At 37.3% G+C, this 16,418-nt stretch overlaps 1 protein-coding gene across 10 annotated transcripts in view; it reads right to left on the reverse strand.

Annotated features, from left to right (window-relative positions):
* Positions 1–16,418, reverse strand: part of DLG2 (discs large MAGUK scaffold protein 2) — a 2,226,746-nt gene that overhangs the window by 1,764,181 nt on the left and 446,147 nt on the right. For all 10 annotated transcript variants that reach the window (XM_061119788.1, XM_061119779.1, XM_061119776.1 and 7 more), the window contains one exon: positions 2,573–2,647. In XM_061119788.1, the coding sequence (XP_060975771.1) occupies positions 2,573–2,647 (75 nt within the window). The remainder of the gene's footprint in view (positions 1–2,572; positions 2,648–16,418) is intronic.

Genomic DNA, 16,418 nt, shown 5'->3' on the forward strand with positions numbered 1-16,418 from the left:
TGGGACCTTTTCACAAAATCAAAGAGAGATTTGAGTAAGCAAAACCTCAAAGGGCAAATACATGGCAGTTCAAGGAATTTTAGCAACTGAGGTTCACAGGATCTTTCCCAAACTATTGTCATTCATACGATTCAATATTGATGGCTATCAGTTTCATATCTCTCCGGTACAGATTTCAAATACCCAGGAGACAGAATCCAACTGGCTCACCTAGGATCAAATATTTAGCTCTGGATCAGTCAGTCAGACGTGGCCCGGGACAGACTCAGAGAGCCCAAACATAGCCGTGAGGTGCCCACCTTTGCAGAATGGAGTTACTGAACAGAGAAAGTAGAATCATTATGTGTTGTACAATTCCTGCAGCAAGTGTCTGCCCCACTAGGAGATGTACTGGGTTGGCCAAAAAGCTTTTCTGTATCATATGGAGAAACCCAATGAACCTCTTGTCCAACTCACTATTACTTTTAAGTAAATGGCAAAGGAAATTTATGTAACCAGCAGCTCCCAATTCTAAAGCAGGAGCAAGAAGAAACATCTTTTTGACACTCTCACCTAACCATAGAACTGAACGTCAGATTTCAATGCTGGCCCTTCAGACTCGTGATCTTCAGGAAGGGTCTTAAATGTAGTCATCTCCATATTTGATCTTTAGTACCCTACAGCAGGAAGACAATCTGGGATTCTCAGATTCTCAATGGTCCAACTCCAAGGCAATAATGAAGGCTCAACTCTTTTGTTAAACCATAAGACACAGTATTCTAATAATGGATTTACCTGCAATAAGACTATACAAAGTAACTATAATGTCAAATTTATTTTATTTGGAGCTGGAATACTGGAGGATCAGCTATTAACTGGAATATATGAATGTGTTTGATAAAATGCAATCACTATCTTATCTATCTTTCATCTTTAGCAATTGCCATAGTGCCTGACACAGCTGAATCAAATGACAAAATTTTGTTTAGTATGAAAACAAAATTCCTCAAAACACACACTCTGAAGGAAAAAATATAAAAGGACACCTGAAGGTCAGAAATGGAAACCACATAAGAAAGTAAAATATATATTTATTCTTCTTCAGAAAGAAACACGAGGGTTGAAAAAAATTTACTGAAGCTTATTATTATAAAGAGGAAATCAACAGATTGAAGATGCATTTATTAAATCTACACTGACAGAGCTCCTACCACGGACTCGGATTTACCAAGATGTAGGTATACTAGGACCCTGAAGAGTACAGGATTTCCTTGGAGAAACAGACATATAAATCAGTAATTGTGAAAAAATATCATCAGGGATACAATAAAAGCAGTGATTGATGAAGAAATAGAATTATTAAAGCTCATCTTTTCTCTGGCATCAGCAGAGTCCCTAGGCATACACTCCCTTCTGACCATCTGCTCACGAAAGTGTGACATTTTTATTCTCTGAGTCCCGAGCAAGTCTCGGCTGCCTCCACACTGCAAAAATGCCTCCAAAATTTAGCACCATCATCTCTCCCTCATTAAAGGAGACCCCACCATCTCATCTTCCACAGATAAACAAAAGACAGAGACACGCTTCCGTTTTCTCACACAATCCGTATGAGAAGCAGGCTCCCCCAGACCTACTGCCTTTTAACAGTCATCAGTCACGCTATGATAGTGCAGCTGCGCCTTTCAGAAGCCTGCACCTCAACAAAAGATGAGGGTATTTATTAAAGAGTTCCACATATCACTTTACACTGCCTGCAAGGTGGGTCAAATGAGGGGAATGTCTCAAAAGGAACTTCTGAACTTTTTGTCTTCATCGCACACAAATTATATCATGACAGGCAAACTGTCAGTTACAGCACACACAGTTCCCAGAGGAACCACTGTCCTTTCTATCAGGCAATGTATGTATAAGAGAAAATCATATGAATCAGTCACTTTCTTCACTTATTCAGAGCACAGCGTAGTGGAGTGAGTTCACGGAAGGACAGTCAGGGTGTCCAGAATCTGTTCCCAGCCTTACAATTCGTGCACTGTTCTTAGTTCCTCTGCATTTAAGTCTTCCATTTGCTACACAGAAATAATGACATAGTACCTGTTTGTTTCTAAGGCACTTGAAAATTCTGTGATGGAAGATTTCACACAAATGCAGAGTCTATTATTATACCACGAAGAGTTGAAAATTGCAAATCCGTGTACTCATCACTATTAAACAGTCAACACAAGAATGGAAGTAGAGAAAGAATCTTTCTCTAAGGCATCTAAAATCAAGTATTCATGAATATGCAGCTACTGAGAAAAATAAATGGGCAAATATATTCATTTCAAAGACTATTCAATTGTAAACCATCAATAATCCATTTAGACAAATCCTTTGCAATTTGCTTTCACTCCAAAAAGAAATACTTGCAATCCCTAATCACAGGTGTTTCTTATAATGAAGAGCTTTCTGAGGAGACATTCTTTCTGCTTTCAAAAGGTCTGCTGAAGTCTAAAATTTCAGAATGTATTCTAGCACATTCCATGAAGGTTGTTCCAAAATATAAAAATAATTATCTCTTAACCTGGCCAATCTTAGAATAATCCAAGCAACTTACAGTACAGTGGTGAACAGGCATCCAAGCAGGACCTTCCACCGAACAATTCTGGGCTGGGCACTTGCCTTGGTTTTGCTGCAAATAAATAAAAATGATATTATGTTCTATATACTATGTGCAGCAATATACACCCATTGATAGATTTATCATCAATGTATTTATTGCCATATTTACAAGTACAGGATAAAGCTTTGAAGATGATTTTTTGGTGCAATGCTGAAAGAAACGAGGTATGTTATTTCTACTCTTATCAAGGCCCAAGAAGCTATTCTTTGCTTTGCTGTATTGCTCTAAATTCTGGGGTTTTGGAATCAGGCTTTCTCAGCAGCTGGCCTCTCAGATCCCGGTGGGAACCATCTGAGAAGCTTCCAAAGCCAGAGGCAGACCTGGTCTCTCCTCTGGGTTCCCCAAGGACCCTGATACATCCTGTATCCCTGTGAGGCCACTTGAGCCAAGTAACAGAAAGACATGTTTATCTGTCTCCCCTTCCAGTCTGTGAACTAGTAGTGAAGATCTCTCTAGGGCATTTCATAGAGCCAGAGAAAGTAAAGTTGGACAGGATAGATTTTAGAGGCCTTTCTTGTCAGATCAGAGACTGAGGTGCAAAGAACTGAAACCAGGAGCACAGAGATTTAACATTCTGAATCATTTGCTGGGCACTTCTTTTCATATAAGAGATATTTCACTTACAACATACATAAGAAATATCTCAGGCTAACCTATTCTTCTGCTGTAACTCCTATAAATTCAATGCTAATTGGCCTTTTAGAGAAAATGAAGTGCTTTCTTTTAACCAGCAATACAGCTCCATCCTGTAATAAGAGCTCTGATTAGTGCTAAAAGGGGAGGAAATGATTATAACAAAACTTTTATCTTTCATTTTATTGCACACTCAAGTATAATACATAAAAATTACTAACAATATTAGCAATAATCATATAAACCACAGATGTGATTTACTGAACTACTAAATATGCTAAAGATTATTCTGGGTTCAGTATTTTATCACTCATTGTTAAAACAAATATGTATAGAAGTATTGCTATGCCCATTTGACAGAAGAGAAAACTGAGGCTCACAGAGGGTAATAAACTCATCTGTAAGTTATCCTACAGGAAAGCAGCATAACTGAGACTGCAGCAAAAATCTGACTGACTCTGCAGCCCATGCATGCTCCTTCTATGCGAGGTTAGTATTTTTCATTTTCTGTTTAATGGAGCTTAAGACATGTCATCAACTAACATGATTTCATCTTATCAATGATCCTAACATGTCTAATTTAACTGGAACAAAGTATTGAATTCAGTACTTGTGCTAAGAATCCTATTTTGTGATTTGCAAGCTTTTCAGAGCAACCTTTACTTAGGTGATTTATTTTTAAGGCATCACTAAACTCTGAAATGCTGTTTGAGTGATTATTGATAAAGTCACCATAAAAACACACTTAAGATCATCAATCTCCAGGCTCAGAATTCTTGTTTAAATCAAAATATGACATAAAGTACCAACAGGGTATATAAGGGACCCTGGACTGGAGTCAGGTGACCACAATTTCAAGCTAAACTCTACCACGTGCCTGCCGCCAGGAGGTGCTATGAGTCTGGTAGTCACACCCGTAAAAGAGAATTAGTATCTTGCCTAATTCACAGGGCTTCCCAGGTGGCTCCGTGGTAAAGACTACACCTGCCAGTACAGAAGATGCAGGTTCAATCCCTGGGTCGGGAAGATCCCCTAAAAAAGGAAATGGCAAACCCACTCCAGTATTCTTGCCTGGAAAATTCCATGGACACAGGAGCCCAGTGGGCTACAGTCAATGGGGTCACAGAGTCAGACATGACTGAGTGACCCAGCATAAACTAATTCATGGGACTGCTCTCAGATCATAAAGATTTGCTTCAGATACCTATCACAATTTGCAAGGATGTTTATGAAAAAGGACATGCAAAGTAAAAGGACAATTTTATTTTCCTTTTCTGATAGCATAAGTCAGATAAATATAATTTACCTACATATAAAGATAAGCTTTTTGAAATTTGAGAGCATTATTAAAATGTTAGCTATTATTTCTAATTATGAGAAGTCATACCAAATAATGTTAGTGGTGAAGAATGTGTCTTTTGTAGTAATTCATAATAGTCATTAGTAGTAATGGTAGTAATAATAAGCTCTTTTTATATCTAGATAATGTATATTTTTATGGAGTACATGGTAAAGAGGCAAAATTTAATAAATAAGTGAGCTGTGCTTAGATATAGGAATATGAGTACTCATAAAATGTGATGGGGGGCATAAATAAGGAGTGTCTAAACTTCTATGGATATATACCATGGAGTAAAGAAAGAGAACTCTCTCTGAGTTTCTTGTCTCACGATTACTTTAGTTTCAGATATTAAGGCCTTCCCATTGGTGTTTTGAAAGTGAAAGTGTTAGACTCTCTGCGATCCCATGGGCTACTGTAGTCCACCAGGCTCCTCTGTCCATGGAATTCTCCAAGCAAGAATACTGGAGTGGGTTGCCATTCCCTTCTCCAGGGGATCTTCCTGACCCAGGGATCAAACCTGGGTCTCTTGCATTGCAGGTTTCTTTACCGACTGAGCCACCAGGGAAGCCCATTGGTGGTTGAACCACGAAAATTAACAATATGATCACACCGGAACAGATACATAAAAAGGCCTACTGAAGACAGATGCTAAGAAAACATGTATTATTTTGTAATCTACAGTGTGTGACTAGAAAAAAATAAGATTGGAATAGAAGTTGGGATCTTAGATTTCATTAGTGTCCCCATGAATCTATTTGTGGAACTTTGGGAAAGTGACTTTAACACGTTAAACCTCAGTTTCCTCACTTACAAATTGAGAGGATTTTATTTGATCCACTCATATATCTACCCATGTGAGTGTCGCATGTGTGCTCAGTCACTTCAGTCGTGTCTGACTCTTTGTGACCCCATGGACTGCAGCCTGCTAGGCTCCTCTGTCGATGGGATTCTCCAGGCAAGAATACTGCAGTGGGTTGCCATCCCCTTCTCCAGGAATCTTCCCAACCCAGGGATCAAAGCCTGGTCTCCTGAATTGCAGGCAGGCAGTTCTTTGCAGCTGAGCCACCGGGAGAAGCACGTAGCCACCTATATTCCTCCCATTAATCTAATCTGTTTCCTCCTCCAAAGAGGTACATCCTCTAGTTGAGGATCTCTATCATTCTGATCCACTGTTAGCACAGGATATGGTTACTTCTCTGTGAGTTTGCGTGATAATAAAGGTTAAGAGCTGCTGGACCAAACACTCTCACAAGATTTTTCCACTCAGTGTCATTGCTGAAAACCCCAACCTCAGGTTTTACCTACCCCTTTACTCTACTTCTAAAGAAGACAGAATCTAACATGGGTCAAGAGAACTGTCACAGTTAGGGAAGCAAAAGGTTAAAAATTCTCTTTTTCCTAGAATTTTTCCTTCTCCATCTTTAGTAGTTTTTTCTCTAATATTTAATGTGGGCAACAAAACAGAGTTTGGGGTTATTGGCTATGGGCTTCCCTGGAGGCTCAGAAGGTAAAGAATCCGCCTGCTATGTGGGAGACCTGGTTGTGATAACTGGGTTGGGAAGATTCCCTGGAGGAGGGCAAGGCAACCCACTCCAGTATTCTTGCCTGGAGAATCCCCAGGCAAAGCAGCCTGGGGACAGAGGAGCCTGGCAGGCTACAGTCCGTGGGGGTCACAGAGAGTCAGACACGACAGCGTGACTAAGCACAGCACAGCACGGCCCTTGGAAGGCCGGCAAGGATCAGTATAAATACTAGGTGAAAGGACACTCTCTAGTCTATTTTTAAGTTAATTCTTAGGTCAAAAATCAAGAGGAAACATTAGAATTCCCTCAATGGCCAGTCTATCTCTCCAAGTTAGAGTTTAAGGTAGAAGTTGGTGACAAATTACCCTAAAGACAGATTTCACTTTCCCTTCTCCCTCTCATCCATCTACACTGAATATTTATGCCTCTAGACTGTTGATGTATGACTTGACCAGAATTTAGGGATTTGCAAAGCTAACTCTGAGAAACATGTTTTCTTAAGAGACAAAACTATTCATTGAGTTTTGGTCTTTTTAAAATAGTATGCTGTCTCCAGCTCTCTCATCTTCCCTGGTTGTCTTTTTCTGACTTTAATTATCTTGACATATTTCATTCCAGAATATCCTGAGCAAATGAGCCAAATATGCTGGACAATTACATCTCAGATTGATTATATAAATATGTAACCACAAAGAATTTCAAGAAAATGCTATAAAGATGTTTTACTCAACCCATTCCATCCCCAGAGAGAGTAGAAATTTTTTGTGTATCAGAGGCTTACATTTGTTAGAGTGTTTTGGAGTTTACATCAGTCCTGGGTGTTCAATGGAAGGACTGATGTTGAAGCTGAAACTCCAATACTTTGGCCACCTGATGCGGAGAGCTGACTCATTTGAAAAGACCCTGTTGCTGGGAAAGATTGAAGGTGGGAGGAGAAGGGGACGACAGAGGATGAGATGGTTGGATGGCATCACCGACTCAATGGACATGAGTTTGGGTGGACTCCAGGAGTTGGTGATGGACAGAGAGGCCTGGCCTGCTGCATGGGGTCACAAAGAGTCGGACACAACTGAGCGACTAAACTGCACTGAGCTGAATTCATTTCTCAAACATGCTTGGTATATATAGAGATAACAGAATTTAGAGATATTAAAATTTAAATCCTCTCTTAAAATGCCCCCAAAATTTTAGGAGATATAATGCAACATGTTACTTTTAAAACAGGATTAAAACTAGGACCACTCATTCATTTATTCATTTAGTCAACAAATATTCATTAAGAAATTAGCTATTGTATTATTTAGAAACAAGGCTATATCAGGACTCAGTCTATATCTAGAGAAGTTCTCAATCCAAGGAAAAGGGCCATAATAAATATGAAATTATAAAGCAACATGAAAGCTGATATATGGTATACCATATGATATAAATAAAACGTGACATGGACAGATGAAAAAGATCTCATCCATTTTTAGGGTCAGGAGTAAGTGATGAGCAAGGACCCTGAAAAATGGTGCAGAGAAACTGAGGCCAAAGGCTAGACTCTTGAGCTCTGACTGGCTGAGTCAGGTATGGCTTTATAGAGAAGATACTTCAGTTTTCTAGTGAAGATTTTGGGAGTGAAAGGATGAGTAGAGGGCCTTCCAACTGAAGGTGCGCCAGCAGCAGCTAATAGTGAATCAAGGTGCCCTTGGACTTGGTGAGGAAACCCCTTGTTTTGGGTCACAGAAACCTAGGAATGAGGGCAAGTATGATTCTATGCTACAGGGAAAGCAGACTTCAGCCATCCCCTCATTTATTTCTACTTCCCGGCTCATGGATGGCAGGGAGTCCTGCCACAGAATGGATCTGGAGGGATCCAGTCTTGATACTATTTAAAAAAAAAAAACAACCTCAAGAAGTTCTCCTGAGTTTTGTCTCTGGAAAAGCACATAAGGTGTCTTTCCCATCTTTTCTGAAACTCTCAGGAGTTTGACAGATAAAGAAAAAGAGATTAAAACATGATGTTTCCAAGGGGCAAAATTAAGTGCCATGGCAGAACTAAAATGACTGTACTACTGTGTTTGCAAACACACTGTGAGATGTAAAGTATGCTATAAATGTAAGGAATACTTATATTAAAGGACGAACTATTGTAAACATCACTATTTAAGAATTAATGCTTACTAAAATTACTAGAAAACACATTTGCTGACTTCTAGTCAAATATATGCTTTAGTATATTTACATAAACATCAAAAAATTAGGGGGAAATACAACTCTTAGGATACTTTCAAATCATTGATTTTATAGAGCTATATAATGTGTATGTATAGATTCATCCATACATACATGGTTGTGTATACACATATGTATATGAATAATTGAACTTAAATAAAGGTTTCCATCCAATTAGCTTCCTACTCTGCCATAAAGATGCGTAGAAAGTGTTAGTTGCTTGGTCGTGTCCAACTCTTTGCCACCCATGAACTATAGCTTGTCAAGCTCCTCTGTCCATGGGATTTCCCAGGCAAGAATACTGGAGTGGGTCACCATTTCCTTCTCCAGGGGATCTTCCTGACCCAGGGACAAAACCTGTGTCTCCTGGCATTGGTGGGCAGATTCTTTACCAGTAAGCCACCAGGGTAGCCCCACAGGAAATGTAGGCAGGCCCAGAAAGAGAAACTCCCCAAGACCCACAACAGTGATGCTGCTGCTGCTGCTGCTGCTAAGTCACTTCAGTTGTGTCTGACTCTGTGCGACCCCATAGACGGCAGCCCACCAGGCTCCTCCATCCATGCGATTTGCCAGGCAAGAGTACTGGAGTGGGTTGCCATTGTCTTCTCCCACAACAATGATGACCCAGGGTCTATTGCTAAACTCTCTGTCTCAGTCATGAAGATTAAAATAATTAATACAAGTGCTTAGAATTATTTCTAGACATAATCGACATTACACAAGCATCAGCTATTTTCTTTGCTTTTGTTATTATTATCATTATGATGATGTCAGGCTCAGAGAACAAAAAATATGACAATCCCAGCATAATAACTTTCTGCTCTCCTTTTTTTTATTTCCCTACCATGCTTCAAACCTGGAGGGACCAATAACTAACTAGCAAATGAGAAAGAAGAAAAATAAAAAAACCCTAGCCCTACCTATAGCATTACCCCAAAGCAGACACTCTATCTGAAGACCCCACAGTAAGAAAAAGAGAATATTTAATTAGGAAAAGTGTTCAGAGTTCTGATTAATATTTGAGACTGGACAATTTTAATTACTTAATTGAGGCTGTATTTGTGATTTTAAGTGACTGTAGGACTTTTAATTCTTTGCAAGTGCCTGGAAAGTCATGGACTGCCTGAGTTTTCATCAAGAGAGCAAAGCAGGGATCACTGACACCAAGAAGTTTAAATAAACAATTTTGTATAAAATAAGCTACAATGATATATTGTACAATACAGAAAATATAGATAATATTGTATAAAAATGGTAAGCAGAGTATAATCTTTAAAAATTGTAAATGACTATATTGTACAGATATAATACACAATATCATTCATCAACTCTACTCTGATTTAAGAAGTTTTAAAGTAACAATGGAGAGCCCAAATAAGAAGGCTTCTAGTACTACATCCTGCTTGTTCAAGATATCAACTACAGATGATAAACCCACTCATGGTCAGCATTAACATTTCTCATTAAATTTTGGGCTTACTTCCTCAATATTCAACTCTATCCCTTTCTGGGCTTATCTTTGTACTTGCTTCCTTTTATTAATATTTTCTCAGGTGTCAAAGATGTTTAAAATGAGTTGGCCTAACTAGTTTCTGAGGAAATCCTTAGTAAGATTGACATCGTGCTGGGAAATCATGCATTCAGCTCTTCTGCAAATGAGAAAAATGCTGCTGACCCATTCTCCAAAGGATGCTGAATGCTGAGAGAGAGAGTTTTTCAGTAGACAGTGATGGCAATGCTGAGTCATGATCATGTTTTCCAAAATCTCTTGTGACTCTTGCCTGGGTTAGCAGAGGTGCTAACCAGTGCATAAGAGGATTAAATACGCCACGTTAAAATATTTTCTAATCATTTGGTTACCTGGATAAATTAACTACGATGAGTTATATAAGCTCGGAATGTTCAAAGCAGACCACATTTAAATATTTATTATACATGAGAGTCACTGTTGTAACTTATTTCATGGCATCAATGGAGAGAGGGCCCTGGAAGAAGGCATTTTCCAGGTCTATAATAAAATAATATTTATTGAGTACTATTAGATGGCAGGTACTTGGCATGAGTTGTTAGTTCATTCTAACATTAAGTTACTTATCCTGAAAGGCAGTGGAAGAAAGCGTTTAAAACAATGAGGAATCCATTGTTTTAGAATCCCTATTGAGAATGCTAAATCTGTCGCTTTTTAGCTTTGTGAGTAAGTTTCTTAGACTCTGTGAATTTCAGTTTTTTCATCCATAAAGTGGACAGAATAATACCCAGTTTAAAGGATTATTAGGATTACATAAAATAATAATGGAATATATTTAACCCAGGGTCCAATATACATTCTAATTAGAAGTGTATTTATTTATATAATAAAATATATTTATTAGAGACATATGTTAATAAGATTTATATTTATCTTATTAAACAGAGATTTTCCTCCTATCCCACTTAGCTTCTCTAAGCCTATTTTTGTACCCTAAGTATAAAATAATACATATCTCACAAATCTCACATGTTCACTATGAAAATTAAATGAGAAAAATGATGAAAGTGAAAGTTGTTCAGTTGTGTCTGAGTCTTTGAGACCCCATGGACTGTCCATGGAATTCTACAGGCCAGAATACTAGAGTGGGTAGCCTTTCCCTTCTTCAGGGTATTTTCCCAACCCAGGGACAAAACCGAGGTCTCCCGCTTATAAGAAAGTACTTTACACACATCAGGAATTTTAAATCTAAGTTGGAAAGAACATCTGAAATAGTGTAACAGTTTTTGGATGACTAAATTTGGGAGCTAGAATGGACTCTGCAGTCTGGTATCACATATTTGAAATAATTGGTCTGTAAATATTTCTAAGAAATATATTATATTATAGAATTCTGTGGAAGCATCTTCCAATAATCCCTGAAACTCTAGAAATCTCCAAAGTTGAATTATTGCTATATAGAGTTAGATTCAATAGAGTAATTTTAGCTTCTAAGCACAAGATTAAAAATACAGTCTTGTAAAATACTTTAAATGACATTGATATTTGCATGCTGTCACTGCATCCCACTGACATAATAAGATGAGACAACAGAAATGAACTACAATTGTACTTTTCTCCTTCCAAGAAAGAAACTTTGAACATTATCTACTACCAGAGTCAATGAATATTTTTCATTGGCAGATCTATTATATCATAAACTACAAACTTCTGTGGAAACAAAGCCTGTGATTTTTAAAACAAGCTTCATTTTCCTTCCTGACACATTTTAAAATTCATCTGTAAAAAATACCTCTTTTGAATAAACAGCTAATGAAAAATATCTAAAATCTCAGGTCTGCCAAATAAGGTCCATCCTTTGAGGAAAGAAATGCCATTCAGAAACAAGATCAAAGCAATTCATTTCTATTTTCACTGCTACCATAGAGACAAAGAAAAAACACTCAAGAGTTTTAGCTGACTTAATTCTTCCTGAAATTTATAATTAACTACACAGGAAAGGGGACAATTACCATATTTCTAAAGAATAAAGGATTTAAAAAGTTGAGCTTACGATAAGACATAATTATAACCTATTAAATATGCAGTTCATATCAATTTGTTCTTATAATCTTCTTGAGTTTCCAAAAATTGCATTTACATTGGACAGTGTTTTCTGAAAAGTACACACAGAATGCCATCACTTTACATGTACCTAGTTCTCTCTGGTCAGAGGTTTTTCTCAGATATTAAAAATTCTGCCAAAGCCTAACACAAAGATAAGGAGGGTAGATGGATATTATTTTTGTATGTGCCTTGTCTTTCTGACACCTATGAATATATGTTTTTGGACAAATGTTAATCAATGAAAGAATGTTCAGGCTTTTGTAGATCAGGCACCATAGCCAACATCAAGCAGTCAGCCAGGAAGAACTAACAATTAGACCTGTCCTCGATTTAAATAGAACTTTGGATTGCTAAGTAAATTACATGTGTATTAATTCAGGACAGTTTTATTTTAAAGGACTAGCAAAAAAGCCCTATTGCTTGAAATCCTAGAGGAGTTATAACAAAGACCAGGAAGGGAGAATTTCTTTCTTTTTTTTTTTTTTTTTGCTAAAAGAATGTTTTTATTTACAGTGTCTTTAGCAAAGCATTTTCAAGTACTTTTTATTAGCAAGAAAATCTCTAACTCCTCGTCACATTTTCTATTTAGAACCATATTTGAAAATAATTTTTTTGGAGATACCATAAATACAATGTGATAAATTATATATCTCTTTGTAAAAGTATGAACTATAGGAGAGGTAACTTTTGTTTTAATACTATTTCAACTGTGTTTTATGGGCCAAAACAACTCTTGCTGATATGGGTAATAAATGGTATGACTCATATCTTTAGACCTGACTTTTGGAATTTTAAAAAATATGTGCAAGTAAGTGGTCTTCAGGGAGAATCTCTGTTGTCGCCTTTATTGCCACATGGAAAAGTGATATATTTGATTATTCTGAGGCATTTCTGTCTAGGATTTTCAGAATCACTTAAGAACATATTTGAAAGTGACTAAAAATTTTAACTCCTATCTCAACCACAAAATAACAGAATACCTATTTGGGGCTCTGATTGCATAGTGCTGAGGTCATCTTTATAGTTTGTCGGAGAGATTCCAAGCAGTAATCATTATTATGTTTTTTTAACTTCCTTTTGGAGGTTACTTGGGGTAAAACCATTCAATGGTACTGATACATTTTGTTCTCTAAAATGCAAAGCAATATTAAAAAAAAAAAAGACAGAAGTGCTGTGAACACACATTCGGTTCCTAGACAAGTTTGTACCGTGAAAGCTGAGTGCAACCTAATGCATCCTGCTTTGGGGGGAAAAAAAAAACTACTTTTATTATTTCTTCAATTATTTTATAACCTAGTGATTTAGGACAATAAAGTTATTTTTTAATTTTCTATTGCACAGCTTTAAGACAAATTTTAATGTTTTATACTAAAATATGCTATATAATAAAAAATTATTAGACCTTTATAATATATTTATACTAAAATATTATATACATATTATAAAGTCAAATAATTCCCTTAAAACTAGGTTAAGTATCATATTATATAGAATCTCTGAGAAGCTAAACAGATATAAGTTGGCTTTTTTTTTTAAATCAAACTGAAAATCTGATCTGGCTGCTTTAGCTTTTATTTAATACTAATACAAATGTGCTACTGACCTACAAGTATTTTATATTTGACTCTTAAAGGTTTAAATGATGCTCATTATAAGTTGTTTTGTCATAGATGTGATCCAGTTGCCATTATTCTTGGAGCATGCGAGGACTTTTACCTCTTTTATACCATTTCTTTTGTACTAAAATGACATTTCAAGTATCATTTCAGTTCAGGCAATCATTCACAGAGAAGTTCACCAATCGCCTGCCTGTCAACTGAACATTCTATTGATCAGAATACAAAGATACCTTTCACCAATATTTCTTGTGAAGCACATGTTATATAAACATACACATATGTGTGTGCATAAGTTGCAGGAAGGAAGTGCTTCCATCCACTTCCTTCCTAGTTCATTTACTTAGTCAGCAATGTCTACCAAACGTCTGTTACATGAAAGAATCAAGCAACACTTACAGTATACCTGTCAGCACCATACTAGATCAGTGGCTATAAACAGGACTAATAACTTCCCCACCACCTTCAAAGACATCACATTTTAGCAAGAGATAGGCATGTGTAAAAATTAATTGTACTACATGATGACTATTACACAGATAGGGGCTTCCCTTGTGGTTCAGCTAGCAAAGAATCCGCCTGCAGCGTGGGAGACCTGGGTTTGATCCCTGAGTTGGGAAGATCCCCTGGAGAAGGAAAAGGCTACCCACTCGAGTATTCTAGCCTGGAGAATGGCCTATATAGTCCATGGGTCAAAAAGTCAGACACGACAGAGCGACTTTCACTTTCACACAGACACAGACCTCATACTTAGGACACAAAGACTGACTAGCTCGGTTCAGGAGAACAGTATCAAGGAAGGTATTGACAAAGAAATCTGCATTTGAGTCGAGCCTTAAAGGTTAAAAAAAAAAGCTTATTAAGAAAGCATAGGCTAGAGAGTTGAAAGGCATTATAGACAAAAAGAAAAGCAGGTACATAGAAACAGAATGGCATTCAGATTGTTTGGGGAACTAAATATAATTGACTACAGTTTAATCTAAGGCATGAAGAGTGATGGGATCAGAGACAGGAGAATTAGACAAGGGCCAGAGGAAAGAGGGCCATGTATGTGAGGTTAAGCTAGTAAACTTTAGCCAATAAGCCAATTCTTAAATCCAAGGGTGTAAAAGCAACTGAATATACAAATCATCTAGTTATCTTGCTAAAACACGAGTTCTGACCCAGTAGTTCTAGCATGGGACTCAAGATTCTGCATTTCCAACAAGCTCTGAAAGGATGCCATTGAAATTGGTCAACAGACCACACTTTGAATAATGAGGAAGTAGGGTACTGGGAACTTCTGAAGGGTATTAACCAGAATTGCAACATACATACAAAGTATACACACAGGTATGTGTGTGCATGTATTTTTATTTTGTAAGGAGGGTCCCAGTTAACAGTGTAAAAAATGTTGAAGGGTAAAAGGAGGGAGAAGGTAGGAAGAATGAATGGGAATTGGGATAGATTGAAATTTAGGGGAAAATAAAAATGGAGATCAGCTCCCACTTTTCTAAGGATAATTGGAAAACGGCACTGTGGTAGGGTAGAACAACTTGCGTTATCTAACCATAACAAGTGAGAAAGAAGCATACCATCCAAGGAGCAGACAATAGAGCAGGAGAAGGATTTATGCTCAGAGGGCTCCAAAGAACGGCTATTTTCCTGGAACTTTTGACTTAAGATTACTTAATGGGTAAATAAAACTCCAAATTCTAAGAATTTATTCATTTACTGTCAAACCACTTTTTCACAAAACCTGTTGCCTTCTGAAAGCTTAGTTCAAGAACTGAATTACTTAGATGCAAAGAAATGGATATGTGTGTGCAGGAATATTGGAATAGAGGTATTTGGGGGAGAATATTTTCATAGGATTTCAAATCTGGTACTAATTGTGAATGTACACTAGAAAAGGTTAAAATATTTGGTCTCTTTTTCTCATCAATAAACACATATTAACCTGGGAAAGATTCATGAAAGGCCAGAGGAAATGCCCATCACCATGACTATGTAATAAAAGTTTGCCACTACAGTGGTAAATGACTTGTTGAGTTAGTGATTGTACTTTGAAATTTATCCTTAAATGTCAGATTCCCTAAATAAGAGAAAATGAAAGAGGAAAATGAGGAGGAGAAACAGAAAAATTCACAGCTATACGGTGACCATACATTATGTATAGCCACTATACTAAGCCCTATGTATATATTTAAACTTGCTGTCCCACTTGCCTAGAATGTTTTTCCCAAGATCTTCATGAAGTTGTTCCTTTCAAATACCCAGAACCTTTTCAGAGAGAACTTCTCTGTCTGCCCTATCTAGCATAGCCCTTCTCTCTTTTTATACTCATCTGTCTTTCTATATTCCATTTCTCAGCTTTTTAAATTATAGCAGCTATTGCTATCATGTTTTCCATCTGTGTGCCTAGTAAGGGCCAGTCTCTTCACTCTATAACGTAAGTTCTCTGAGGGCAGGGTCCATGTCTTTATTCACTGCTTACAGTACTGCCTGGCACATGTTTGCACTCAGCAAATATTTGTGGAGGCAATGAATATTGTATTTAATCCTCACAACACCCCTTTGAAGTGCTTATTATTGTTTCATTTTACAAATAAAGAAACTGAGATTTAGGTTAAGTAATTTGGCCCAGACAACAGAACTAATAACTGGCAGAACTAGGACTCCAGCAAGAATCTGACTCCAAAAGCTATGCCTCTGAGCCCTATACTGTGCAGCCGCTCTAAGCCAAATTCAGTTGTGGATGTCAGCTGCTGTCCAAATGCCCAATACTCAGTTTTCTGGGAGACCCAATAATTGTAAGGCCAATTTGCTTGGGTCCCTGTAATTAACATAAAATTAGTTCTAACACATAGATGGTTACAGCTCTCATTTTTTCCAC

Source organism: Dama dama, chromosome 2 (genome assembly GCF_033118175.1).
Source record: "Dama dama isolate Ldn47 chromosome 2, ASM3311817v1, whole genome shotgun sequence".
Classification (NCBI taxonomy): Eukaryota; Metazoa; Chordata; class Mammalia; order Artiodactyla; family Cervidae; genus Dama; species Dama dama.